The 26,858-nt window shown below is 39.6% G+C and overlaps 1 protein-coding gene across 1 annotated transcript in view; it reads left to right on the forward strand.

Moving 5' to 3' along the window:
• dnah7 (dynein, axonemal, heavy chain 7) overlaps window positions 1–26,858 on the forward strand; it is an 83,494-nt gene that overhangs the window by 24,450 nt on the left and 32,186 nt on the right. Inside the window, exons 24-44 of the mRNA XM_014996066.2 lie at window positions 73–241; window positions 1,269–1,371; window positions 2,048–2,175; window positions 3,244–3,456; window positions 4,342–4,440; window positions 4,958–5,206; window positions 5,945–6,094; window positions 9,384–9,566; window positions 10,878–11,054; window positions 12,102–12,233; window positions 15,788–16,009; window positions 16,652–16,849; window positions 18,026–18,181; window positions 18,268–18,436; window positions 19,253–19,379; window positions 19,543–19,762; window positions 20,608–21,234; window positions 22,349–22,594; window positions 23,760–23,989; window positions 24,458–24,788; window positions 26,013–26,359. Coding sequence (XP_014851552.2) covers window positions 73–241; window positions 1,269–1,371; window positions 2,048–2,175; window positions 3,244–3,456; window positions 4,342–4,440; window positions 4,958–5,206; window positions 5,945–6,094; window positions 9,384–9,566; window positions 10,878–11,054; window positions 12,102–12,233; window positions 15,788–16,009; window positions 16,652–16,849; window positions 18,026–18,181; window positions 18,268–18,436; window positions 19,253–19,379; window positions 19,543–19,762; window positions 20,608–21,234; window positions 22,349–22,594; window positions 23,760–23,989; window positions 24,458–24,788; window positions 26,013–26,359 — 4,476 coding nt within the window. The remainder of the gene's footprint in view (window positions 1–72; window positions 242–1,268; window positions 1,372–2,047; window positions 2,176–3,243; window positions 3,457–4,341; window positions 4,441–4,957; window positions 5,207–5,944; window positions 6,095–9,383; window positions 9,567–10,877; window positions 11,055–12,101; window positions 12,234–15,787; window positions 16,010–16,651; window positions 16,850–18,025; window positions 18,182–18,267; window positions 18,437–19,252; window positions 19,380–19,542; window positions 19,763–20,607; window positions 21,235–22,348; window positions 22,595–23,759; window positions 23,990–24,457; window positions 24,789–26,012; window positions 26,360–26,858) is intronic.

The raw sequence follows: 26,858 nt of genomic DNA on the forward strand, positions 1-26,858 counted from the left end.
AAAAAATAAGTTTCCAAATCCCAGCAGTCGGTTGTAAATGTTGTCGTTTTGCTGTTCTGTGGTGATTTTCAGCACCCTGTTTGGCGCCCTCCACCTCCACCTGGGTGGGGCCCCTGAGGGCCCCGCAGGCACAGGAAAAACAGAAACCACCAAGGACTTGGCCAAAGCTGTGGCGAAGCAGTGCGTGGTTTTCAACTGCTCTGACGGACTGGACTACATCGCGCTGGGAAAGTTCTTCAAAGTCAGTACATCCCCTTCTGATTTCTCACACTCACTGCCAACAAACAGCTGGATGGTTTTATTGTTTCGCTTTTTAAACTCTTGGTCTGTTTTGACCTGTCCCTGTTGCCGTAGCAACATGCTGTCAATCCAGAACCTTCTCCCGTTTTTACCTCATTATCTTTGGTGATTATTCAGGATCCAGACCTGAACGTAGAACTACTTCAACTTATTTTTACTCAAAAGTAGCTGCCCAAGAAATTACTCAAGAGTAAAAAAGTAAACTTTACATTTAATTAAATTGATTTGATTCTTTTTTTCTTTTCCTGCTTTTGTTATTTTGTAATTATGTTATTTATATTAATTATTGTTGTTCTGGTTAAAAAATACCAAAATTTCCACTTAGCTTTATATTCTGATCAAGTCATTTTTAAATATTAAATAATTGATCATTTGATCAGTTACTTGATTCAACTTTTTACCAAATACTTTTTTACTCTTACTTGAGTAAAAATAAGTTAAAGTCGAGCTTCTCTTACCTGAGTATATTTTTTGGTAACTTCTGTTGTGAGCGGAGATATCAAATTCAAAAATCCATCCGAAAAACGCATCAAGATGAGAATATCTTCTCTTATGCCACGTTTGTTTTCGGTTTTCTCCTCTTGCATCCTTCGATCCGCCTCACCTTGAATTACTGCACAAAGGTGCAGCTCTCCGCTCTCATCACCTGATAAATAAAAAATGGCTTTAAAAATTCAGACCTGATGTTTCTGTTGTTTTTATTTTGGTGTGTGTGTGTGTGTGTGTGCGTGTGCGCGCGTGTGTGTGTGTGTGCGTGTGCGCGCGCGCGTGTGTGTGTGTGTGTGCGTATGTGTGTGTGTGTGCGTGCGCGCGTGTGTGTGTGTCTGTGTGTGTGTGTGTGTGTGTGTGTGCGTGTGCGCGCGTGTGTGTGTGTGTGTGTGTGCGTGTGCGCGCGCGTGTGTGTGTGTGTGTGTGTGCGTGTGTGTGTGTGTGTGTCTGTGTGTGTGTATATGTGTGTGTGTGCTCAGGGCCTGTTGTCGTGCGGCGCCTGGGCCTGCTTTGATGAGTTTAACCGCATCGACCTGGAGGTTTTGTCCGTTGTGGCGCAGCAGATTCTCACCATCCAGAGAGGTTCGTTCACTTTCCCGTCTGATGCTGAAGGAAACTGGCAGTGGACCAGAAAACAAAGGCATGGCAAAGATTCAGGAGTAAAGAAATGAAAAAATGAATCGGTTTTAAACTACAAAGAAAGGCAACTGTTAGGAAAGGCCAGGAAACTCTCCTCTGCTGAGTCTGCTTTGGGTTTTTGATCATTTTAAAGATGCTGCAGCAGCTTTTTAAATGCTTATTAATGTTTTATTTACTCTGAGTTTTCTAACCGTACTGTTCTTACAACCGTTCAAAGTGAACTGAAACACATTCTGCATGTTTTTATCCTGTAGAGACAAGTCCTTATTTTTGATTTGAGAAGTTTAGGTTTCATAAAGGTACAAACATGCAGTCGTATTTAATAAAGTGGAAAAATGCAATTTGAATGAAGCACATTATATAAGTAAAATAATCACAGAAAACACCATACAATTATCTTTTTCCTGGATGGCTTGTAATGCTGCTCGGTAATTTCCTAAATCACTTATTTTAGTTTAGCTTAGTTTTGTCTTTACTGTTTCTGAGTTTTGACAGAGTAAACCCGTTTGGACTTTATGTTTTAGTATTTCAGTAGTTTTCCAGGTATTGTACTTTGTGTTAACATTTGCACCATGCTGATTAAGACCGTCCCTCGGTCTGACTGCGTGCGTTTGTGCAGGGATCGCTGCTCACTGTGACATGCTGATGTTTGAGGGGACGGAGCTGAAACTGGACCCGTCCTGCGCCGTCTTCATCACCATGAACCCAGGCTATGCTGGACGCTCAGAGCTGCCAGACAACCTCAAGGTGCGCCGCCGGCCCAGACTTTACAAAACACACCGATTCCCAACACTTGGCGATTAATGAGTCAATCTGAGGTCATCAATCTGCTAATGATCAATGGATAAGCTGCCAATCCTGAGTTTTCTCTTCGGTGAGGAGGTTGAACCATTTTTTCATAACATAAAGGGTTAATTTTTTCTAACATGCTGAATTAAAAAAAAAACACAATTAAATTTTAACATTATGTTGTGTCCAAAACGTTACATACTGACGGAATAAACAGAAAATGTTGTATTTTTTCCCACATTACTGACATTTATTTATTTGTTTTTACATCATTTTGTGCCACTGTAGACAAAAAAGGAGCATATTTCACTTAACAATTGTAGAAGTTTGAGATTGATCTCTGTATTAAAAAACTTTGAAATTTCTGAGTTTCAAAATTCGAAAATTTGCTAGAAAAAAACAGACATTTTGAGATTCTCCAAAATTTTCTGGAAAATTGTGGACATTTCTGAGTTTCAACTGTCATTTTTTTCTTTACTTTTTTTACTTAAAGATTTCAAGAAAGTTTTTTCTTGAAATCTTTCTGAGATTACTCTCACATTTCCACATTTTTTGGTGGACATTACTTCTTCTTTTCTGTCTCCAGGCACCCTGATGTGCTGTTGTATATTTTTACCTTTACGTATCTGTTCTCTGTTGTGCTTTGTGTTTTTCTGTCAGTAATTTTTGAATGAGAAGTTGAAACTGTAGCTGTGCTGAATAAAGCACTATTAATATGATAACTTAAGGCGCGATTTCAGTGTTCATGTTTCTAAACAGAACTGCATAAAATTTTATTTTGTTTGTTTCTGGCTCCGCTTCAGGATGACCAGCGGCGCCCTCTGCTGGATGGTGGCCAAACTACACCTCTAAAAGAAGGTTTAAGCGGACCTTCGATTGGAACTAATTTAATCTAATATTAATCTAACAAGCCATTAATTGATCATTTATAGTAATTCGGTGTATATGCTGATGTTGTTGCAGTGTTAGAGTGTTATTAAGTTAAGTTTGAACTCTTTCTGAACCCAAACCGCCGCTTCCCTCCAGGCTCTGTTCAGGACGGTGGCCATGATGGTGCCGGATTACGCCATGATCGCGGAGATCGTGCTGTACTCCTGCGGCTTCGTGACGGCTCGGCCTCTTTCGGTGAAAATCGTGGCCACCTATCGACTGTGTTCGGAGCAGCTGTCCTCCCAGAGTCACTACGACTACGGCATGAGAGCCGTAAAGTCTGTGCTGACCGCGGCAGGAAACCTGAAGGTTGGTCCCGGCGTCCTGCTGTTGGTCTAATGAAACATTTAACAGCTCTGAAGAACAACTGAAATGTTAAGTTAGATTATAGTCATGTGGGTTTATTTATAATAATTATTAACACAAACATGAACTTTTTTCAGAAGTTTCTGTTTTAGATGAGCGAAAAGACTAATACTGATGATCGTTCCTAAGCTTAACCGATAAATCTTGGTTTCAAGATTTGTATTAGAAAATGTTGTCTTAAGTCTTCTTTTCTCCTGTCTGAATTTATTTCGTAATTATGCCATTTGTGTATTTTTTATTTTTTATTTTAGTCTTTATGTGGAAGCAAAAGCTGGAAATGTCCACCAAAGTGGGCGGAGCCTAGAGACGCGGAGGGGGCGTGGCTAAAATTGGGCCTGACCGCAGCGGGTTAAGCAGGGCCGCGTTGATACCCCACTGACTTTACTGCTATATTTAGCAACTTTTAAGACAACTTCAGGGACTTTTTGAAACAAACAAAAAATTGACTGCCGATAAATATTGACATTAATCTCAGGAATTTTCTAGAAAAAACTTTCTACTTCTTCTAGCAACAATTTGCTAGAAAAAAATATTTTAAAAAATTCTAGAAAAACATGGAAAAAAGTCGAAAATATTTTACGTTTGGAAATTTTCCATGTTTTTGCCATAACATTTTTTTCCTAGAAATTTTCTGAGATTTTTCGGCAGAAATTTACTCCTCCTTTTTTTTCCGTAGCTAAAGTGTATGGCATATTTCTCATTCATAATACATGTGTTTATATCACGTCTTCACAGTGTCCCTGTTTTGTTCTCCATTGGTTTTGTTTTGTTCCTTCCCCTGTTTTCTCGCCCGTGTTTCTCTCATCCCGCTCCCTCCTCCCTCTGCAGCTGGCTTTCCCAGATGACAACGAAGACACTCTGCTGCTGAGATCCATCATCGACGTCAATCTGCCGAAGTTCCTGTCCCACGATCTGCAGCTTTTTGAGGTTTTTTGAGCTCACCGTTCTCCTGATTAACGGAGAAGTTCACTGTCAGTTCTGCGTTTCTCACCCGTAACCTCCATTCACGACGTCCATCCATCATGATTTATCTCCCAATTGTTTCGTGGGATTCTTAACTAAGCGTTAAAATAGCCACATGTATGTTGACACAGAGCCTCTAGTAAAGACTCATTTCACAGGCAGGGAGTTTTGCTTCAGCAATAAGTAGTAAAGTGTTTATTTTCTTACTTAAAAAAGGAATTAATTTAGAGGCTTATTTGCATCTTTTAATGTATTTTTGATGTTGCATAAAAAAAGATTAAGTTGTTTGATGACAAGTCTGAATTTGTCAAATTTTTACCTGATTTGCCAAAATAAGCGATTACTAAAGTAATCCTTTTTTAGTGTTAATCATAGAAAATTAACTGTTATTTTTACCCGTCTGTTGCAGCGATGTGTTTCTGAAACAGTGTTGTGCTTCATTCCATATTTAGTAACTGAGTAACTGACCTTCCCGTTGCAGGGTATTACCTCCGATCTCTTCCCGGGTGTGAAGCTCCCGGATCGAGACTACAACATTCTCCTGAACGCCATCACAGAAAACTGCCAGACCATGAACCTGCAGGTCACCAACTTCTTTGCTGAGAAAATCTTGCAGATCTATGAGATGATGATCGTGCGGCACGGCTTCATGGTGGTGGGCGAACCGTTCGGAGGGAAAACCTCGGCCTACCGCGTGCTGGCTGCAGCGCTTCAGGACATCTTTACCCAGGTGGGAGGCCGTCTGTGCAGCAGCTGGACCAGAACTGCAGGTCCAGTCAAGATTTTAAGAAGGTTCCCAAACCATGCAAGCATGACGACCTTCTTCTGTGGGCGACAATTAGGACCACTAAAAAAAAGAATTCTGACATTTTTCCAAATTTTTTTCAGAATTTTGTCTTCAATCTTATAATTCTGACTTTAATCCTCTGAGATCAAAACTCAGAATTCAAAGAAAAAAGTTATTATTTTGAGAAAAACATTGAACTTTGAGATTCAAATTGAAACTTTGAGGAAAAAAAGATTTCTGAGAAAAAGTCAAAATTTGGAGAAAAGCCAGAATTCTGAGAAAAGTCAGAATTTTCTTTTATAATATTTTCAGATTCCCTAATTCTCATCTGGATTATTCCCAAACCTTCTTGTTGAACCCAGAGAGTTTTTTTTATTTTTTATCACATCCTGTTTGGAGCGCTGCGGTCTCCGTCCAGCCGTTATCGATCTCTCAGCACCGCCCAGAACCAGCTGACTGGATTTATATGGCGAGGAGGAGGAAGATGAAGGCCTGTGGAGAATCCTCATCCTCCCTGTGGCTGTGTTCAGCTCTGCCCTCCTTCGTCTCTCGTTGTTTAGAAGCAGTTTGCTCTGTCTTGGTGTTTTAGCTACATATCGGTTTTATTCCACTTTAGTGTCTGTAGTTGTTCCTCTTTCTGTTGGTTGGTTTCTCATGTTTTCATGTCTTTCATCGCTTTAGGGTCTGATGGATGAGAACCAGGTCCAGATCACAGTCATCAACCCCAAATCTATCACCATGGGCCAGCTGTACGGCCAGTTTGACCCGGTTTCCCATGAGTGGTCCGACGGCATCCTGGCTGTCAGCTTCAGGGTCTTCGCCTCCTCCAAGGTAAAAACATCGCCTGTCATGTTAGCTAATACCTGCAGCCTCAGATATGAGGTCAGTCAGTGGGTGTTAGCAACAATCGATACCACAAAAACACTGGAGAATCAAAAACTATCAGTGGTGCACACTGCTAACGAATAAGCTAGCTGTGCTAACCCTAAAGCACTAATAGTAAACTTTGGTTCTGCTAATGCTAAAGCACTACACCAACACCGTATCTATCGGAAGCTAATGCTAAAGCATTGCACCAACACCGTATCTATGAGAAGCTAATGCTAAAGCATTGCACCAACACCTTATCTATCAGAAGCTAATGCTAAAGCATTGCACCAACACCGTATCTATCAGAAGCTAATGCTAAAGCATTGCACCAACACCGTATCTATCAGAAGCTAATGCTAAAGCACTGCACCAACACCGTATCTATCGGAAGCTAATGCTAAAGCATTGCACCAACACCGTATCTATCGAAAGCTAATGCTAAAGCATTGCACCAACACCATATCTATCGGAAGCTAATGCTAAAGCATTGCACCAACACCGTATCTATCGAAAGCTAATGCTAAAGCATTGCACCAACACCGTATCTATCGAAAGCTAATGCTAAAGCATTGCACCAACACCGTATCTATCGGAAGCTAATGCTAAAGCATTGCACCAACACGGTACCTAACTGAAAAACAACCTGGAGATGCAGGTACTATTAATTTAGTGCAGTGCGCCAAAGCAAATGGAAAAATAATGCATAATAACCGATAAAGAACAACTCAAAACCACTTTTTTTAGGTCTCTGTGTCGGCTACACTACACACAGACTTGTTGCCATAGCAACTGACACTAACACCACTTTATGTTTTGGGATTTGAGATCATTCAAACATTTCTCACACAAAGAACAGAACATTCAGTCCGTTACAGTTTCTAGACTTGATGTTTATTTTATGATTATTAATAAGTGATTGCTGTGATAGATTAGCTAATGCTGTTATTGGCTAAGCTAACTTAATAGTTGATTAGCTAATTTAAACTAGGATCTGTTGGTGTGAAGGTCGCCTTTTTTATTTTTAACTGAACCGAAACACACTGAATTCCACAGCACATCTACTTAGTAAGATTGTCATAGTCAGGCTAGCATAACTGAACTACTTCCCTCTCCCTTGCCTTTTAATTAAAACTTTTTCCTGATCTTGTTATGTAGTTGTCATAGTGCAGACAGTATCACAGCACTGCATCTCTTTGTCTTTTGTTTATCACATATTTTTAACATTTAGGGCTTTATTTTGACAACCTGACAGCTACAACCAATGCTAGTCATGATTAGTGAGCAGCTTTCTCCCATCCATCAGGGAGGTGGGGGCGGGATTTTACACGAGATGACATGCTGCAAGGCGTCCAGCTAAAGTTAGCATGTTTGTTTTGATAGCACTCACTGATAATTCAATGTATAAGTAAGACAAATTTGCTTATGTAGCATCTTTCACAGATAAAACTCACAAAAGCATCAGTTTTAGTTGTTATTAAAGTCCTTAACGGTTTCCATCCAAATCAGAGCAACATGAGAATCAGTTTTCAGTTCTCCTCACAGACGGACTGAGGAAGCAGTTTCCCTGTTTTTGTTTTTGTTTTTTTTGTGTTCAGCTGACGCCTGAAGGCAACTTTTTCTGGCGCTGAAACGCTCGGGCAGCGATTCCGCCTAGCAGAGTTCAGTGGTGATGAAGAATCAGTCGATGCAGCACACAGTATGATTCCTTTATAATGAGCAACTCAGGAGTGAATCACACAGAGGCTGAGCAGCGCCGCTGATACGCAGCAGCGCCTCCTCCACGTCAGAGCGCCACTTCTGGATGGATTATTGCTTAAAAGAGTTGACATTTCAATTAAAAGCGAGCGGGAAGAACGACCGCGCTGACGGCCGAACAATAGAAACATTTGGTTGTCTTGTTAAAATGTGATCTTTAATAACTCTGTTTCCAGATCTGCAGGCAGTTTCAGACGCGCTGATGGAAAATCATTTCCTCGTCCTGTTCTTGAATTGTTTGCGAATGGACTTGTCAGATCAAAAGAAACTTCTTTTATGAAGTTGTCATTTTTTTCTTTGCAAATTGTTCTTTGTTTCAGGCGGGATTAGGAGAGACAATTCAACAAAAACAGTTAAAGATCATTTTTAGAAATAACAGGATTTCATAACTGATAACTGATTTTCTCTTTTTATTTGGAGTCAGAAGCAGCTATTTGGATTAAATTCCTCATGCACACATTTTTATTTCATTTATTTTCTTGCGAGATCATCATATTACAACATAATCACGTCCCTGTGCAGCCCGGATGGCGCCGGCGCTGCCCGGCCCATTTGTCTGCATGATAACGCATTAATTTAAGGTTCTGGAGGATCAACGGCTCCGTCAGCTTCCATTAAATCACCTTAGGTGTGTTTCTGTCCGTCACCTTGTTGACGACTCTCAGGAGCTGAAACGAGTGTTTGGAAGTCGGCGGCGCTGTTTGAGGAAGAGAAAGGAAGAGAATGCAGTTCGTGGCTAATGAAGGATGTTGGACCGGCGGCGCTCTGACGGGCGTCTAAAGACCGAAAACCACGACTCTAAACGATCAGCAATGACTTTATGTCACTTTCATCAAACTTGTATATCTATGACGGCGGATTAGGGTCATTCTAGATTCATGATTTTGTAAATTATGTTAATTTAATGCAAAGTCGGCATTTTTAATGTACTTTCAATGCAACTTTTAGAGCAACTTTGCATTAAAAGTGTAATTATTTACCGAATGACACTTCATGACAACTGTCATAAACATTCATAAAGACTCCTTCATGTTCATGACAGGCGTCATGTCAGTCTTATGCAAACCCCTTCAAATAAAGTGTTGCCTTACTTTCTTTACTGCTCCTGTTTTTTATCTGCAGTGACTCTTTTACACTGTTGTAGGCACCAGATCAGTCTGAACGATTTTTTAAAACCTGTTCTGGTTCTGCACTACTTCACTGCAAAAACACTAAATTTGACCAAGTATTGTTCACTAGTTTCTATTGCAAAGATTTTATTACATTTGCATTAAGACAAAACTAACTTACAAATAACTTTTCAGCAAGATAAAGGAGCTTGTTGTAAGTAAATAATTCCCTTATATTGATAAAAAATATTAGTTCATTGGCAGATTATTTCACTTGTAAAATTTTTTCCATGCCATAACTGAAATGTTTAGATGAATATATTTGAGCCTTTATGATGGAAATGAAGCTCAGGACCAAAGCTGACCTCTGACCTCCTGTCCGGCAGAGCCCTGACAGGAAGTGGCTGATCTTTGACGGTCCGGTCGACGCCGTGTGGATCGAGAACATGAACACCGTGCTGGACGACAACAAGAAGCTGTGCCTGATGAGCGGCGAAATCATCCAGATGTCGCCGCAGATGAGCCTCATCTTTGAGCCCATGGACCTGGAGGTGGCGTCCCCGGCTACGGTGAGAACGGAGGGACAAAAAGCTAACGGATGACTCCGGAATAAAACCAAAAATACTGTAAATCATTTCTAACGATTGTTAGACGAGGACTTTTATCCGGTAATCATTCTGGTTTTATTTTGGTCATCTGGTTCCATTTACTTCCTGTTTGCTTCCTGTTTACTTCCTGTTTTCATGCTGCTATTTTTATTTTGTTGTCACCTTTAAACTTGGTGTTTGATCTACTCAAGTCCTGATAGCCAAAATCTTTTTATTTTTTTTGTGAAAACCAATTTTCTAAGTCTGACCTTTATAATTTTCTTTTCTTTTTTTCAATGTTTTTTCTAAAGGGAATAATTTTAAAAATGCGACGTCCAAAATTGCATTTTTTTGTTAAGTATTTCTGACTTAAAAAAATATTTTTCTTTCATTACCGCAGCAAACATCCAACAGTGGAAAAAAACATTTTGTATTTTTTTCTTGCTTGGGTCCTGAAAGACCAGCAAAAATAATAATAAAATAATCTGTTGTATGTTTTTCAGTCTTTTTTTATTCCTATCCAACAAACAGGAACAGATTTTTAATTATGTCCTGTATGACAAATGGAAAAATTCTGTAATTTTTCTAACTTAAAATTAAAGACATTTTTTCCACTTTTTTGCAATAAAAATGAAAGAAATATATTTTTATAGCCAGAGATGCTTTTTATTAATGATGAGCAAGGAAAGAAAACAAACTAATTTGACAATGTTTCAATCTAGACTCTTTTTTAAAACTTTCACACAACTTTTAAATTTGAGAGGAAAGGAAAATAATATTTTTGCAAATATAAAATATAATTAGAATATTATATTTTAAAAGTTATAAAACTATCAGTTCCCAACTAAAACCTGTAGTTACTGTCAGTCTTATTTTAATCGATCAAAGGTCTCGGTGCTCCTTCTGGGCTTCCGTACTGATTTTTCTTTCACTTTAACTCGTTTCATTCCCTCTCCTTATATCCTCCATCTATGGATTTTTAGATTTTTCTCAATAAATCATCTCCAATATAATCCCACTTTGCTGCTGTCTGCGTTCGACCCTCCATAACGCTGCAAATGATCACAATCGCAGACTTCATAAGCTGAAAACAGCATTTCCAATACATGTTACATAACTCTGCTCTCCAGTCTGTTTCTTCCTGAAGATAACTGGGTTTTTATTAGACGTTTGTGTTTTTTTAAAGTCTGGAGTCGGTTTGTTTTATCCGTCTCACTGCAGAGTTTTCAGTCTGTAAACTCTCGCCTGTAAACAAAAGCAGCCAAAGTGTTTTACCTGCTGTGTTGCTGACAGGTGTCTCGCTGCGGGATGATCTACCTGGAGCCCCACATGCTCGGCTGGAGGCCTCACATGCTGTCTTGGCTCAACACTCTGCCGACTTCGCTCAACGATGAGCACAAAGCGCTGATCACCGGCCTCTTCGACCGCGTCCTGCCGGCCTGCCTGGAGCTCATCCGGAAGGCCACCAAGGTGCTGCAGCTGCAACCAAACAGAAAAATAACCTTTTCTCCCAAGCAGATTTGTTTAAATCTACTGAACGTTTAGCTTCTGGTGCAGCAGGTAACTGAATATTTCATCAGCAGAACCAAACTCGGCTGCTGAAAAATTCAAGATGATCGTCAAAGAAAATTTGTTTTTGCATTAGAAATTCATCACAGATTAATATTTTTATTGTCAGATCAAACATTATAGGACTGACTGGAATCACATTCACTGATAATGTTTTGATTTTTCAAGATGGCCGCTGTGGTTCACATGTAAAATTAATTTCTTGATTAAAATCACAAATTATATGAATGTGTTTGGTGTGAAATCATATTTGAGCCATATAAAACATTTATATTTTTCTCTGGTGGAGATTTTTCACCTCCAAACACAGAAAAGACATAGTGGAAGCTAATGCTAAACCGTTTAGCACAGGGGTCTCAAACTCCAGTCCTCGAGGGCCGATGTCCTGCAACTTTTAGATGTGCCTCTGCTGCACCACACCTGAATAAAATAATTAGGTCATTAGCAAGGCTCTGGAGAACATATCTACACAAGGAGGAGGTAATTAAGCTATTTCATTCAAGTGTTTTGTACCTGTGGCACATCTAAAAGCTGCAGGACAGCGGCCCTTGAGGACTGGAGTTTGACACCCCTGGTTTAGCACATACAACATTAAACTGCTACACAAAAAGTACATTTTTGCAGAAGTTAACACCAGTAAGACGAGTGTTTCTCAGTCTGTCGCACGTCTTTCCCACCTTCTGGAAACAATTAGTTTCAAAGGCTCCAACAAGACGTCCATCTTGAAAATTGTCAGTCAAACTCAAGTGGGGAAAATGAAAAGCTGATTTTTTGCTTGTATCCAGACTTGAACGGTTGTTACAGGAATGTGCTGCTGTGTTCAGCTGCAGGCTGAGTCGGTTTGTGAGTTTGGTCAGACACCCAGACTCTGTAACGAGCTCCGGGTCTCACCGGATGTTCAGGCAGCAGAGCGTGTTGGCGGTTTCTAATTGTGTTGTCTGACTGCAGGAGCTGTCCCCGACCTCTGACACCAACCTGGTCAAGTCCCTGATGAATCTGATGGACTGCATGATGGATGAGTTTCACGACGAAGGAAAAATGAAGACCATAAGCCAAGACGATGTTCTCTCCTGGCTGGAGGTTTGTGTCGATGTCTCAAATTTTCTTTAAAGTTTCACAAAGCAGCCTGATAAATTGAACTTAATCAGCTTCCTGGTTTATGCAGAACGTCTCAAAAGTGTTAGAATGTAAATGTTTTATTTGGAAAAAGATGAGACCTCGATGAATAGTATGAAAACTGTCAGCCTTAATGTGACGGATTCGCCCTAGTTGACATTCAGATTCAGTATTTAATATTATCCTGATGAAGGCTGATGGATGGGTTTTATTTTACTGATAGAAACAGAAAAAGGTTTTACAGTTACTTCATTTGTCAAAGACAAATATTTCAAAGGGCCAGTATTATGTATTTTCGAGGCACGTAATTCTATATTATTACATAATATAATATGGAATGTTATATTACGCTTATATAATAATAAAAGTAACTATTTTACCTTCAGTTGTTATAAAAAGTCTTTATACATTAATATTAAAATAAATTTGACACCTTGAAATTGGGCCTCTGTCTCTTTAAAAACTCCTGCTCTTTCTGAAGCTCCGCCTTCAGGAAGTCGTCACAACATGGCTCCTCTATTAACGCTTTAACAATGTTTTTACCAGCTGCTATAATGAGCAGGTGTTTGCTAATTGCTGCTGGCTAGTCTGAAGGAGCTGAGTGGGGGCGGAGCTTCGACTCGAAGGCTAAGTCCAACCAGGCGTTTTGCAGATCTGAATGGTTGCTATGGAGATTAAAGGATTTCTCAAACATGAATAAAATATTCAAAGCAACACTCCAGGTTTGTTTCTGATGAGAATAACATTAAAATGTTTTGATTTTGCACGATTATGTAAAACAACAAATACGAAGAGTGGAGCTGAGATTTAAACATGGTGACAAACATAGTGATATTCACATCATCCTGGGAAAACAGCTCAACCTAGCATGTTTTTTTTTACCCAAATAACATCTAAATATTGGATTGCTTTAATTATTAAGATTTGCTCCCCCACACAGGGAACAGAAAAATAAATTTTTCGGAGACCTGTTTTGTTGCCTCCTGCAAGGATTCTTTGAGAACTCTGCTATTATCTTCCTGTGGCAAACGGCACTGATGAATGCCTTTCAACCTTCTCTGCTATGTTTCCCCGCCAGTCATTATCAAAGTGTTGAATTAATCAGCTTTTTAGCAGCAGGAGCCATCATGAGGCTGCTAAGCCTCATTTACAATCTCTACAGAACCCCTGCTGATTTGTGTTGTTTTAGTTTCCTTTTTGATTGCAACAGAGACATCCCTTTCTTGTGGATTTTGTTTCATGTCTCATGCAATAATACACACTCTGGCCAAGGCTTTTTATTTGTGCAGACTTAACTCTGACTAGTAATAACTAACTTTTCTTACACAGTGAGATGCTTGGCAGAATAACCTTTATTTGCAGCCACTGTACCTGTTGTTCTGCTCATTAGGGAGACATTTGCTGCCCTCTGCTCAGAGGCTGACTCGATTTCAGGTCCAAATAAAATGTTTGTGACGTGCAGAAAAAACAGAGAACCACAGCATCTTTATGAAGCATCAATAAATTACATCTTTAAGTCCAGAATAAGCACATTTTTATTTAATTTAACAGATCGGTGCGACCATTGGACAGAAATAACATTCACTAATTTTGAAAGCACAATATTATGCATATTATCTGTCATCTATCATCCTGTTAGCTATGATACTATATAGCTACATAGCTACATAGCTAGCTATCAAGCAATTGGTCTCTAACCATCTAGCTAGCTAGCTATCAATCTAAGTATCTGGCTAGCTGCAGTCAAGTTTGATACCAGTTTATCTAGCTACCTACCAATCAGTCTAACCATATAGCTAGCTAGCTATCAGTCTAACTAGCTAGCAATTGAGCTACCCAACATTATAGGTACTTATTTAATTTAACAAAGCATAAAATTATTATAATTGCAAGTAGAATAAATACTTTTATTGTTGAGGTATGTAATTAAAGAGCTTGATTATTTTTAGTAAAATTATTTTAAGTAATAATAAATTTGTGTGAAAACTGTATTTCCTTTTTGGAGCGGGGAACGTTTGTCCCTTCAGCTGTGGAGCCTCAAACACGGAGAGCTGCTTAAACTGCTGCAGCTGAACATGTCGAGGTGTTAGAGTCTATTTGATGAGCAACAAGGATAGCTTCAGTTACAATCAGTTTTTTAACGAACCCATGAATTCAGACGCTTTATTTTGACCTAAAAACCCAAAGGAACGGTCTCAAAGAGCAGGTCAGGTCATGAAGCCGACGTTTCTCACAGAAATGAGCTTTAATGGTCCAGCTGGCTGCTTCACTGAGTTTCTGTCACCTGAATAGTCTCAGAGTATTACTGCTCTGAGAGGAGCTGTGATCTCGTTCAAAACTCCTGATTTAAATAATCTCACGCAGCCTTTTGTCTCTAATCATAACTGATCTGTGTTCCTGTAATTTTTCAAAGCATTTTATTGAAACCTCAGAAAAGTTAACAACTAAAAATGGAGGCAGCTATAACCTGCTGTTCCAGCTCTAACTGGCGGCTCTAAGAGGATTTAACCACTGAAGACGTTGGTGCTCCACGGTGATTAAGACGCTTTTATCAGAATAAATCCTGTTTGGTTTTACCTCCCACTCAGGTGTAGCAGCAGCAGCAGGAAAGAGTTTAAGATGGGAAAACACTCCATCGTCCTGTCTTATACGACCACGTCTTACAGGCATGCAGACAGAAAAAAAAGGACATTTGATCCTAAAAACATCTAATATTTTGAGATTAATCTCTGAAATCTTCTAGAACCTGAAAAGTTGAAAACTTGCTAAAAAAAGAAAAAAAACTCAGATTTTGGGGTTAATCTTAGAAATTTTCTACAAAAAACAAGGAAATTTTTAAGTTTAAAATTTTGAAAAATTGCTAGAAAGAATCAGAAAAAAACAAAAACATTTCTAAGCTTGAAAAGACAAGTGAAAAACGTTCTAGAAAAATCTCCTTTCCTAAAATCAAATTCTCTGAAATTTCCAAGTTTTTTTCCCTCAAACATGTCAAACATTATTCTCAAAGTTTCTGAGGTTTTGGGCTTTTTTTGTGTGCAAATTTTCAATAACATTTCCTTGTTTTATTTTTATTTTTTTAGAAAATGTCTTACATCTAACAGTTTCTTATTTTTTTCAAGCAAATTTTAAAGTTTTTAAATTTTTCTCTCTTTTTTTAGAAAATTTCTTCGATTAATCTCCAAATTTCAGAAATTTTGGACCAAATTTGCTCTTCTTTTAATTTTTATATCTTCAATGTCTAGCGCCCTCGTATAAGACATGGCGATGGAGTATTTTTCTATTTCAAACCGTTTCCTTCTGCTGCTACTAAACCGGAATGGGAAATTTTTTTACATTAATATCAACATTTTTGAGTTTTTTCAAGCAAATTTTAGACATTTTAAAATTAGAAATTTCCTTAACTTTTTAGAGAAAATTTATGAGATTTTTGACAGAAAAATCTCATAAACAGGAAGTGATATTCAGCTATAATCTCAAAAAGAAATCAGTGTCGGATCCTGCTCTTTTGTTGTTTGAAGGGCATCTTCGTGTTCTGCCTGGTGTGGTCGGTCGGCGCCACCTGCGACGATTTGGGTCGAGAGAAGTTTGACTCGGTGGTGAGAGAGATCCTGAGCGGACCTTTGAGCAAAGAGACGATGAGCCTTCATGGCATTCTGGTAGAAGTCGACCCGCTGCCGAAACCGCTGGCGGTTCCTCTGCCCTCCGACGGGACGGTCTACCAGTACCGCTTCATTAAAGAGGTACGACCGCGAAGCAGCGTCTGATTGGATGATCGCCAGTCAGCTGATACCAGATATTTACTTATGAGGAGACACAATCTTTTCCTACCGTCTGAAGTTAAAGGTTCCTGTTTCGGGTCAGTTAAAATTGTTTTCATTATCAGTCTGTGGCTCCACTTTTTTATGGAAATTCACTCAAAATAAACAGATTCACACATTTTTTCACACTAATACGCAATTGTGAGCTTACTGCAAATTTTCCTCAAAAACAGTTAAACGCATTGGGTTACAGTGATGCCAACTCCCACCGAAATTTAATCTCTGAATAATTCTGACTTTTATTCTCAAAATTCTGACTTTTTTCAGAATTCTGATGTTTTTTTTGTTGTTTTTTTTATTCTGACTTTAACATCAGTAAATTGATGTCAAAATTATAATTCTGTTTTCAGTGGCTCCAGTCCTCTTCTGTATTATTCTGAAAGAAATGGTCGACTCTGTTTCACTTTACGGACAATAGAAAACTTAAAAACTGATCAGTTTAAGCAAACATCCAGCTTATAATGCGATTAAGTCCCCAGATCGGTGTGTTTCTCTCCTCATTAACTGTGTCCATGCTTAGCGCAGGGCAGAGCGATCCTAAATCTGAACCTTCTGGTTCCTCAGGGTCCGGGCCGGTGGGAGCTTTGGACGGACCAGCTGAAGAGCGCGCCCGCCATCGGCAGAGACCTGCAGTTCAACGAGATCATCGTGCCGACGGAGAACACCGTGCGCTACATGGCGCTCATGCAGCTCCTCGTTACTCACCAGAAGCCGACCATCTTCATCGGCCCCACCGGCACCGGGAAGAGCGCCTACATCACTGTGAGTCCAAACCGTGGATTTAAAGCACCAAGGTGCAGCCAAAATGGCCGACCTTCTAAAGCACTCTAGAAAAACACAAACTATTACCAAGTGTTTTTGGTTTAGTTTCTAGTGCAAGATTTATGTAACTAATTAGTTAATTGAAATTGGTGCCTGGTTGACACAGTCCAGAGCAGTGAACTGTCTGCATCAGAGGCGCTAACACTGGCCAGCAGCTCTTGGCTGCCACTTTCTCTCTAGACTCTGACAGAGTTAACAGAGTTTCTTGAAGGATACGGAGTATTTCTCAGTGGATCGTTCTGTATTTGGATAGAGGAGTCTCTCCCCGCCCTGGTAGCTTCATCCATTAGTTTGCTCAAACTTTGGGCTGGCGGGTAAACGGGGCTCATCTCACCGGGGAGCCGGCTGCTCGGCTCTGAGCTCCACGCCTGCCTCCATCCCACGCCGCAGGCAGCAGACCGTGACTGAATCCCAAACCTGGCAGACGTGACAGAGGAGGAAAGCATGAGAAAACAAACGACACGACGCCCTTACCGCTTCCTGCACATGGCGCTGCTTCACTTCTCCGCTCTGGTTCAGAATCAGACTGGGACCAGTTGGGTTGCTTCCCCTCATCATCTCATAGCTTCTGTAATTATGATGCTCTGATCACCTGATTAGATGGGAATGACATTTTAGCAGTCAATTATTCTGACGATTAATCGAATAAAAATTAACACATTCTTCATATTTTTCATTTAATCACTTGTCTTTTTTAGACAATATTAGAAATATATTAAAATAAAATAAACAATTATATTCTTTTTTTTTTTCATTTTAAATCCGAAAATACATTTTTGCATTTATCGCTAAATTGGTGATTATTTCATTAACCGATTAATCACGATTAATCGTCTCATTTATCGCTAAATTGGTGATTATTTCATTAACCGATTAATCACGATTAATCGTCTCATTTATTGCTAAATTGGTGATTATTTCGTTAACCAATTAATCACGATTAATCGTCTAATTTCTTTGGATCAGGTTTGTTTACCAGGTGTTTCTATACCTATTATGAATCTAAATAATAACACTTTGTTTCACATCCATGAGTCAATAATGTTTATGTTCTCTCAATTGGACACGCCCACCATCTAAAATCTGATGTTTCCACTTCCTGTTTGTGTTCTGAAGGACTTCCTGTTGACTAAGCTGCAGAAGGATGCGTACAGCCCGTTATTCATCAGCTTCTCAGCCCAGACCACAGCAGCCCAGACGCAAAACCTCATCATATCCAAGCTCGATAAGCGGCGAAAAGGCGTGTTCGGGCCTCCGATGGGGAAGAAAATGGTACGGCTCATGACTCTTTCAACACTTTAAATGCTGAAGCACCTGGCAGTCGTCAGTATGTGACCTCTTCTGCTGGTTCCTCTCAGGTGGTGTTCGTAGACGACGTCAACATGCCAGCCAGGGAGGTTTACGGCGCTCAGCCTCCTGTGGAGCTGCTGCGCCAGTGGCTGGACCACTGGAACTGGTACGACATGAAGGACTGCTCCATGATCCGCCTGATGGACATTCAGATCATAAGTGCTATGGGGCCTCCAGGTGAGTAGCAGCCCCGTGTCACAGGAAGCAGCAGGTTTTTTGGTGTCTGGAAAATGAGCCATTTCAAAAGCCACTCAATTGTTAAGTCACATTCCACCGTTACCTAGCAACCCCAGCGGCATTCTGCCGGTTACCTAGCAACCCAACCTGAGTTCCAGCACGTTTAGTCAGCTGTACAATGGCTTCTGGAAAAGACAAGACTTTTGTTGTTAACTTACCATCCAGAAACCACTTTCTGCATTCGTGTTGGTCGTGCAGGAGGCTCCACTTCTGCTTTTCAAAGATGTACTGTCATACAATTGTGGCTCTGTTGCCAGCCATTTTCACGTGCGAGTGTAAACGTTGACTTTGGGGCCAGCAGCAGCTTCTTTGGATTTAAAGTGACAAGATGCCCGAAAGAGGCTAAACACTGATAACCCAAAAATGTTACTGACGTAAGAGCAGCATCACTTCAATATAATTTTAATCAACTAAAAGTAAAAAGTAGCCATCCAAGAAATTACTCAAGCAAAAGTAAAAAAGTATTTGGTAAGAAGGCGACTGAAGTACTGAGTAACTCATCAAAACATCAATCATTTAATATTTAAAAATTAAATCACCAGACGGACCAAAATATAAAGTTTAAAGATTTTTTTTTTTGGTAAAATTATGTTTTTGTTCTCTAATATCGTGTCTACATTCTTGTAATTACACAAATAATCGTGCAGCCTGGTTCTCAGGCTCTCATACTATGAATGAAATAAAAAACACTTTTTGAAAATATTCTTTGCATGTAGACGAGAAAGAAAAAAAAACGATTAAATTATTTGTTTTCAGGCGGTGGAAGGAATCCTGTCACTCCTCGTTTCCTCCGCCACTTTAACGTGGCAACCATCAACGAATTCGATGAGAAGACAATGTTTACTATCTTCTCCAGGATCACAGATTGGCATTTCACCATAAGGTAACAACAGTTTCACATTTTATAAACAAAAATCTGAAAAGTGTGGTGTGGACTGAAATCCCTCCGTTCATTCATTCATTCAAATTAAAAGTTTAGACAAGATTTTAATCCCATACTTGAGCAGAGGTTTCCTGTCTAAGTTCTGACCTGTGTTTACCTCCAGGTTCCCCTTCCCCAGTTACATCGCGTCTCTGACCTCTGACATCGTCAACAGTACTCTGTCCGTGTACCAGGAAGCGACCAAGAACCTGCTGCCAACACCAGCCAAGTCCCACTACCTGTTCAACCTGCGCGACGTTTCCCGGGTCATCCAGGGCATCTGCCTGTCCCGGCCCGAATCCGCAGAGGAGCCGTCGGTCATCAAACGGCTCTGGGTCCACGAGGTGAAACAGCCGGGCCGTCCGTCAGGCCATGACCCAAACCTTCAGAACCACACAGACCCGTTCAGGCCGCTTTAATCAAACTCCAGTCCGTTTGTCTGGAAAGTCCAGTTCATAATCTGCCAGTGGAACCAGAACTTTTTCATCTATATAAAATAATTATTTAGCTAAAACAAGCTCCTCCATCATGCTGAAAACATTCTAGTATTTCAGCTTTTTGTCTCATTTCAACCGAACTGAGATATTTGCACTAAACTAAACCAAAAGTACTTGGTAGGATTTTGTGTTTTTGCAGTGTAGGGAACTCTTCCTTATTTCCTCACTGCAAAAACACAAAATTTTACCAAATATTTTTGTCTGGTTTCTATGGAAAATATCTTGGGACATTTTCATTGAGACAAAACTGACTTATAGGTAACTTTTCAGCAAGACATAGGAGCTTGTTTTGTGTAAATATTGCTTGAATAGAGATAAAAATTATTAGTTTCACTGGTAGATTATTTCACTTGTAACATGGAAAATGTTATAAGGTAAATAATCTACCAGTGGAACAAGTACTGGTACTTTTTCAACAATATAAAATAATTATTGACTTAAAACAAACTGTTACATCTTTCTAAATAATGTTTTGTCTCATTTCAAGTGAAGACATTTGCACTGGAAACATAAATATTTGGTAAAATTTTGAGTTTTTGCAGTGTAGACAGAAATTTCGTCACATTTGTAATGGAAACGCAGCAACTGATCAACACATCTGATGACAAAATGTGATGTTTGCTGTTTCTATGTTTGAGCTGCCTTGCTGCTGAAATGTTCTGCTGCAATGAAGTTCTGCTGGGCCCGGTCAGGTTCTGAGGGTGTACTGCGACCGGCTGGTGCAGGACTCGGACCGGTCCTGGCTCGTCAGCCACCTGCAGGTGGTGTTCGCGGAGCAGATGCAGGAGGACTTCCACCTGCTGTTCCAGCACCTGGACCAGGACCAGGACGGCTTGGTGACGGAGGACGACCTGCGCAGCCTCATGTTCTGCGACTTCCACGACCCAAAGGGCGAGGACCAGAACTACTGCGAGGTGCCGAACCTGGAGCAGCTGCGCCTGGTGGTGGAGTCGCACCTGGACGAGTACAACAACATCAGCAAGGCGCCCATGAAACTGGTGCTGTTCCGCTTCGCCATCGAGCACGTCTGCCGCATCTCGCGCATCATCAAGCAGCCGAGCGGCCACGCGCTGCTGGTGGGCGTCGGCGGCAGCGGGCGCCAGTCGCTCACCCGGCTGGCCGCCTACATGGCCGACTCGGAGCTCTTCCAGGTGGAAATCACCAAGACGTACGGCACCAACGAGTGGCACGAAGATCTGAAGCTGGTGATGAGGAAGTCGACGCAGGGCGAGGCGCACGGCATCTTCCTCTTCACCGACACGCAGATCAAGAAGGAATCATTCCTGGAGGACATCGGCAACCTGCTGAACACCGGAGAGGTGAGACCAGAAGAGAGCTGTTAGAAATGGTTTATTTAGTCATAAAGTAAAAAAAAAAAAAAAACTAAACGATATTCAGTTTCAAACTAAACATTTAGTTGAGAAGCTAAATATTTAGCTCCACAATTAGATGTTTAGATCTGAGCTAATATTTCCTTCATCAACTAAATATTTTGTTACAGTTTATATATTTAGTTTTTAAAGTACCTAAATGTGTAGTTCCAAACTAAGTATTTATTTTCTAAGATAAACATTTAATTTCCAAAATAAATGTTTAGAAATTAGACATTTAGTTTAATTTCCAAATAACTAGCTAGCAAGCTAAATAGATTGATAGATCGATAGCTAAATATTTAGATGGAAATTTAATGTTTAGTTTGTATATATTCAGTTCCATAGTAAAAATTTACTTTCTAAGCTAAACATTTAATTTCCTAATTAAAGGTTTGGCTCAGAACTTAGTTTAAACAGCTAGCAAGCTAAATGTCTAGTTTGGAAATTAAATGTTTATCTCAGAAAATAAAATATTTAGTGGTTTAATTTGGAAACTAAATATTTAATGTGGAGCTAATTATTTATTTTCCAAACTAAATGTTTAGCTAGTAAGCTAAATACTAGCTTTGGAAACGAAATGTTGAGTTTGAAATATAAATATTTAGTTTGGAAATTAAATTATTATTTGGAAAAAAATATTTTCTTTGCAAGCTAAACATTTAATTTACTCTTAAATATTATTATTTTTCAAACTAAATATTTAGCATGAAAGCTAGATATTTAACTGACAAGCTAAATATTTAGGTAATTTAGTTTGGAAACTAAATATGTATTTATAAACTAAATATTTAGCTCCAAATTAAATATTTAGTTGGCAAACTTAAAGTTTAATTTCCAACTTAAGTATTATTTTCAAACTAAGCATTTCAAATATTTACATAGAAACACCCTTTTTGTCTTATGATTGACTAAATAAACAAAAATATTGCTCTTAATTTTTTATTGTGTGACTTTACAAATGACACCCATAAAAATCGGAACGGATGAGTTGAAAGTCGTTGGATTAATTTTAAAATGACCAAAACTTTGGCTGGAAGGCTGACATGTTGTTTTCTTCCAGGTTCCCAACCTGTTCGCCGTGGATGAGAAGCAGGAAATCTGTGAGAAGATGCGCGTTCTGGACCGGCAGCGCGATCGCGACAAGCAGACGGACGGCTCGCCGCTCGCCCTGTTCAACATGTTCCTGGAGCGCTGCCGCACTCAGCTGCACGTGGTGCTGGCCATGAGTCCCATCGGCGACGCCTTCAGGGACCGCTTACGCCGATTCCCCGCCCTCATTAACTGCTGCACCATTAACTGGTTCCAGGTGGGCCGATTTACCCCAGTTCATGACTTTGGTACCAGAACTTTCCGGGCTTGGAAGGGGGCTCTGAAGGAGGGTCAATGTTTAGGTACGGTGGGATCTACTGGGTTTGCAGGTCTGGTCTGAAGTTTTATAGTGCAACAGATTGTTGAATCTTTCATATGTGGATACAAGAACCTAACTTGGATCCCAGAGGTTTACTTTTTGGAAAAACAAAAACATTAGCCATAGGAAAATTCAAGATGGCTGCCATTTTTCAAAATGGCCACCAATATGGTCATCAATTTATTTTTTCACTTAATTTGCCAATTTTTTTATCACATATGAATACATTTGGTGTCAAATCAAACATGCTTGGACCAGTAGAACTCATATTTACTGATACTGGTTTGATTTTTTTCAAGATGGCTGCCGTGGTTGTTATGAAAAATAAATTTTTCTCTGAAATCATCAATTAAAGGAATTTGTTTGGTGACAAATCATAGCTACATATTTTGAATGACAGATATCGTATAAATTTTCTTGATATTGTCCCTCTGTTTTCTTGTGGACATTTTTCACAATGGCTGCCATTTTTATATATGACATAGCGAAAGCTAACCAAACAATTCCACTAATTCACTAAATAAGAATCTTAAAACTTAGCTCTGATAGCGCTAAACTGCTAAGCACATGCAAAATTAGTAGAAGCTAATGCTAACCATTAACACAGCTGTCTGTCAGTCTGTATCACACATCTTCATCTCCTTCCAATTGACAACTGCTGTAAGACTCGCAAACAGCAACGTTTGTGAGATGGCGGCCATCTTTAAAAATGGCTGTCATCCTGAAATTCACATGGCTGATGGGAAATATGAAAACCATACAACCTGAGTGGTGATCCTACACACTGTTACGTTTGTATCGACACTTGAAAAATTTAAACAGTGATATTCTGCACTATTGGAATGATGAGCTTTAAAACTATGCAGGGAGGCTGAAACATTTCCTAGCAGAACATTTGATAATCCAGTGATATTTTTTATATGTTTATTACTCTGGTGGAGGAAAACTTCAATAGTTGTCAGACTAAATGAGCATGAACTTCCAATTTGATAATTTCAATCATTCCTGGTTTAAAAAACAACTTTTCTTGATAATAAACTGGACACATTTCTGCATCCATCAGCCTTGGCCTGAAGACGCCCTGCAAGCCGTGGCTGATCGCTTTCTGGAGGACGTTGAGATGACGGATCAGTACCGGCAGGGCTGCATCCACATGTGCAAGAGGTTTCACACGTCCACTATGGAGCTGTCGGCTCACTTTCTGGACGAGCTGCAGCGCCACAACTATGTCACGCCGACTTCCTACCTGGAGCTCATTTCCACTTTCAAAAACCTGCTGAGGACGAAAAGAGCGTGAGATAATCGCATCGTTTGGTCCAATATTACAGCAGTGGTGGGCACCGCTAACAAGAAAAAGTTAGCAGAAGCTAACACTAAAGCGCTAGACAAAGATTAGTTGCACAATGCTAAAGTGCTACACTAACAAGGTATTTAGCGGAAGCTAATGCTAAAGCGCAACACTAATATTGTACTTAGTGTAAGCTCATGCAAAAGAATGTGTGCTAAAGTTAGCAAAAATCCCAAAGTGCTATATCAACATGAAGCTATTGTTAAAGAACGCAAGGGAGGAAAGAGTCGACTGCAAAAACTTCAATACTGTTGTTGAACTTTAGGAAAAAAGTGTGAGGCGCTAAAATGCTAACTTAGCTATGCTATTAGCATATTAGCAGAAATGTGCCCATCTCTGACTTTAAGTGATTAGGTAACATTTCATCTCAATCCATGTGGACATCAGCTATATTTTCTTCCCTCTCCGTCCAGCGAGGTGATGCAGCTAAAGTATCGCTATGAAGTTGGTCTGGAAAAGCTGCAGTCGGCCGCAGACCAGGTGGCCACCATGCAGGTGGAGCTGGAGGCGCTGCAGCCGCAGCTGCTGGTGGCCAGCAAGGAGGTGGACGAGATGATGGTGGTGATCGAGCGCGAATCCAAGGAGGTGGCCGCCACGGAGAAGGTGGTGAAGGAGGACGAGGCGGTGTCCAACGAGCAAGCAATGGCCGCCAAGGCCATAAAGGACGAATGCGACGCCGACCTGGCCGAAGCCACGCCCATCCTGCAGTCGGCTCTGGACGCGCTGAACACGCTCACCCCGCAGGTAGGAGGCGCTAGAGGGGCCCTACTTCTGATTCAATCGCACAATTCAATTGATTTTATATGATAATATGCTTTCTTTAAATTGAAAATGTCAATAAACAAACAAAACAAGAATACATATACGTACACAAACAGTAATGTTTTGCTCACTGCAAAGGTAGCCCACAAGTTATGCAACAGGTTGTTGCACTGCAAAAACACAAAAATGTCCTAGTATTTTTAAGTTTCTAATGCAAATATCTTACTACAATTAAAATAAGACAAAAAATAACTTGCAAGTAACTTTTCAGTAACATATAGGAGCTTATTTAAGTCAATAATTAGTACTAGTACTACATTATTTAACTTCTAACAAGACATTTTTCCTATAAGTGAATTAATCTGCCAATGGAACTAGAACTTTTCCATCAATACTGAGAAATTATTGACTTTAACAAGCTGTTATAACTTTTCAGTAATAATTCCTTAATACTGAGGAAAAGGTTCTAGTTCCACTGGCAGATTATTTCAGCTACTGTGCAACAAGACATTTTTCCCAGGAGTATTCAAGAACTATTTACTTAAAACAAACTCCTTTTTCTTGCTAAAGCAAAATTAATAAATTAGTTTTGTATTATTTTAATTGTACTGAGGCACTAAACTAAACCAAAAATACTTGGTAAGATTTTATGCTTTTGTAGTGTAGGGAACCCTTCCTTCACTTCTCACTGCAAAAACATAATTTACATATTTTACCAAATGTTTTTGTCTAGTTTGTAGAGCAAATATCTTTGTACATTTGAATTAAGATAAAACTGACTCATTAGTAACTTTTTACCTATATGTAGGAGTTTGTTTTAGGTAAATAATGCTTGAATATAGATGACAGTTAGTAGATCCACTGGCTGATTATTCCACTTGTAAAATGGGGAAAATGTCTTGTTATAAATGAAATAATCCTCCTGTGGAACTAATATTTTTTGTATAGATTGTATGAATTATTGACTTGGAAAAAGCTCATATTTCCTCCTAAAAAGTTAGATTTGTCTTACAAAATGAACTAAGATGTTGGCACTAGAAACAACACCAAGCTTTTTGTTGTTTTTGCAGTGCAGCATAAGAATCAGTCCTGATTTAGCTGCCATATTGGTTCGAAAATGAGTTTGAATTTCAAATCCTTTTATTCTGTTAACTTTTTCCCATGTTTTCTGGGGCGGAGCGGTGATCTGTGTGCTGAAATGTGCAGGACATCTCGCTGGTGAAGTCCATGAAGAACCCGCCTGCAGGGGTGAAGCTGGTGATGGAGGCCATCTGTATCCTGAAGGGCGTCAAGCCGGACCGGATCCCGGACCCGGCCGGCTCTCTGAAGAAGGTGGAGGACTACTGGGGTCCGGCCAAGAAGCTGCTGGGAGACATGCGCTTCCTGCAGAGTCTGCATGAGTACAACAAGGACAACATCCCTCTCAACCTGATCACCGTCATCCGCCAGAAGTACATCACCAACCCGGACTTTGTGCCGGAGAAGATCAGAACGGCGTCCAATGCGGCGGAGGGAATGTGTAAGTGGGTCTGTGCCATGGACAAGTACGACAAGTAAGAGTTTCCCTTCAGCTCCCTTCTTACCACTTTGTTACATTTGACTGAATCTTATCTGTATTTATAAACATCTACTTTTACCTGTGGTTTTTTACAGTGTTTATTTCCATCTTAGCTTAAATTCTGTGGAGATAAACTGAAAAATAAAGTTGAATCTTAAAAGTAGTTTTTAATTTTTTGTCAGTTAATTTCTTTTAATCTTGTACTAAAATTTATTTATTTCTCAGTATCAAATCTTTTCTTTTCAGTGTCATTTTTTACAGGTAGAAAAAACTTTTTAAAAATACAAAAACAAAAAAAACCTTTGAATCTTAATATTAGTTTTTAACGTTAGCCGTTTAAAATGTTTGTAATAATATAATAAAATAATAATCTATATAATCAAAAATTACATTCCAATTTTTTACATTTATGGTCACAATTTATAAACCATAAAGTTTGCTACAAATTGTTTTTGTTTTATTGAAACTAAAAAAAACTTGAATCTGAAAAGTAT

Source organism: Poecilia mexicana, unplaced genomic scaffold (assembly GCF_051168715.1).
Source record: "Poecilia mexicana isolate PSO_F unplaced genomic scaffold, ASM5116871v1 scaffold_2, whole genome shotgun sequence".
In the NCBI taxonomy this organism is placed as follows: Eukaryota; Metazoa; Chordata; class Actinopteri; order Cyprinodontiformes; family Poeciliidae; genus Poecilia; species Poecilia mexicana.